The following is a 1,637-nucleotide window of genomic DNA, read 5'->3' on the forward strand; positions in this document are numbered from 1 at the left end:
CCGCCGCGCCGCTCCCCGCCCGCGCCGGCGCCGGCGACGCCGCGTGGCCCCGGGCCGGCCGTCGGCTTTGGGATGAACGCCACCGAGGGGATGATGAGGTTCAGCTGCTTGTGGCAGTGCGTGCAGTTGCGGGAGGCGGGGATGCCCACCTGGACGCCGCGCAGCGCGACGGATGCGCTGCAGTCGGCGCACTGCAAAGCGACAGGGACAGAAGGGGGCCGGTTGTTTTGACAATGGCGGCTTCAGCGGGGGTGCAGCCTCTTGGCGACTCGGCACGGGCGCGGTATCTCGGCAATTCAGCTAGGGCGCAGCCTCTCAGCAACAGATCCATATGCTTAGCGCGAGCACACGTGCGGAAGCGGTGGCCCTACATAGCCCAATGCAGCCCTGAGGCTGCCCCAGCCGCAGGTCCAGATGCACACCTGCGCGCCAAATAAGCTGGGCAGCAGGTCGAGCGGCGTGCAGCCCTCCGCCTTAAGCGCCGCCACCTCATTATTTGACTCGTGCACGACCCTCGGCCGCAGCAGCGCCCGCGCGGGCGCCGCGCACTTGCCGCACGCGCCGCGCCACTCCCACGCGCGCGGCGCCCCGGGCGTGCCGGCGGGGGACATCGACGCCGTCGCGGGCGCGCCGCAGCGACCGCAGGATATTTGCAGGTGGGCGTCTAATATCTCCAAAGCGTCTATCTGATCCAGCTGCAGGCCCTCGAGGGCGACACCCCACGCGCGGCCGCCGGCGTGCTGCGCCGCCGCTGCCGCCGCCGCCGCCGGCGACACGGCCCTGGTGGCGCCGGTGCCGCCAGCCTCGGCGCCGCGACCGCCCTCCGTTCCGGGCGCGCCGTCTTCCCGGCCGCTGCCGCTTCTGCCGCTGCCTTCATCCCCGCTGCCGCCGCTGCCCTCTTCGCCGGACGAGGACCCTTCGTAGCTCCCGCTGCTGCCCTCAAACGAGCTCGTCCCCGCCGCCTCGGAGCGGCCGCGTGCCTCGTCCCCCAAAACCTCCCACGCCGCCTCGTCGACCCCGCTGCCGCCGCCGCCGTGCAGCCGCGCGCCTCCTGCAGCCGCCGGGGCCGCGGCCGCCGCCGCCGCCTCGGCGGCGGCACTGCCTGCGTAGCCCTCGAGCCACCTGAGCGCCACCCTCAGCGGCGCACCGCCGCCGCCGCCATTTGCCGCCGCGGCCGCCGCTTCGCGCCACAGGCCCGCCTCCAGGCGCGCCGCGAGGGCAGCGGGCACGCTGACGGTCGGCTCGATCCACAGCCGCCATGCGCCCGCGCGGCCGGCTGCACTCCCGGCCGCAGCGCCGCCGGGCAAGCTTTCGGCGGGGGCTTGATGCAGCGGAGGGTGCGAGGGCGCAGCGCCGGGCGGCCCCCACTCCCCCTTGACGTGTATCGCCCCGCGCTGCGCGCCCCAGGCGGGGTCTGTTGGTCGCAACATGAGGCTGAAGGCATGGCGCCCCTGCAGGCCCTGCTCCTCCTGCTGCTGCTGCTGCTGCTGCTGCTGCTGCTGCTGCTGCTGCTGCTGCTGCTGCTGCTGCTGCTGCTGCTGAGCGCCACCAAGCCGCACCGCAGCGCCAAACCGCAGCGAGAGCCATCGCAGCTCCCCCTCAGCATTCCCGCCCTCGCCCGCTGCGCCCGCCGGCGG

The 1,637-nt window shown here is 74.5% G+C and overlaps 1 protein-coding gene across 1 annotated transcript in view; it reads right to left on the reverse strand.

The window, feature by feature from the left end:
- Positions 1-335: 335 nt before the first annotated feature.
- The window catches only part of MNEG_8714 (hypothetical protein), a gene marked incomplete at both ends in the record, with an annotated part of 2,524 nt that continues 1,222 nt past the window's right edge, over positions 336-1,637 (reverse strand). The window contains one exon of the mRNA XM_014042811.1: positions 336-1,538. Within this exon, the coding sequence (XP_013898265.1) occupies positions 336-1,538 (1,203 nt within the window). The remainder of the gene's footprint in view (positions 1,539-1,637) is intronic.

Source organism: Monoraphidium neglectum (assembly GCF_000611645.1).
Source record: "Monoraphidium neglectum strain SAG 48.87 unplaced genomic scaffold scaffold01687, whole genome shotgun sequence".
Classification (NCBI taxonomy): domain Eukaryota; kingdom Viridiplantae; phylum Chlorophyta; class Chlorophyceae; order Sphaeropleales; family Selenastraceae; genus Monoraphidium; species Monoraphidium neglectum.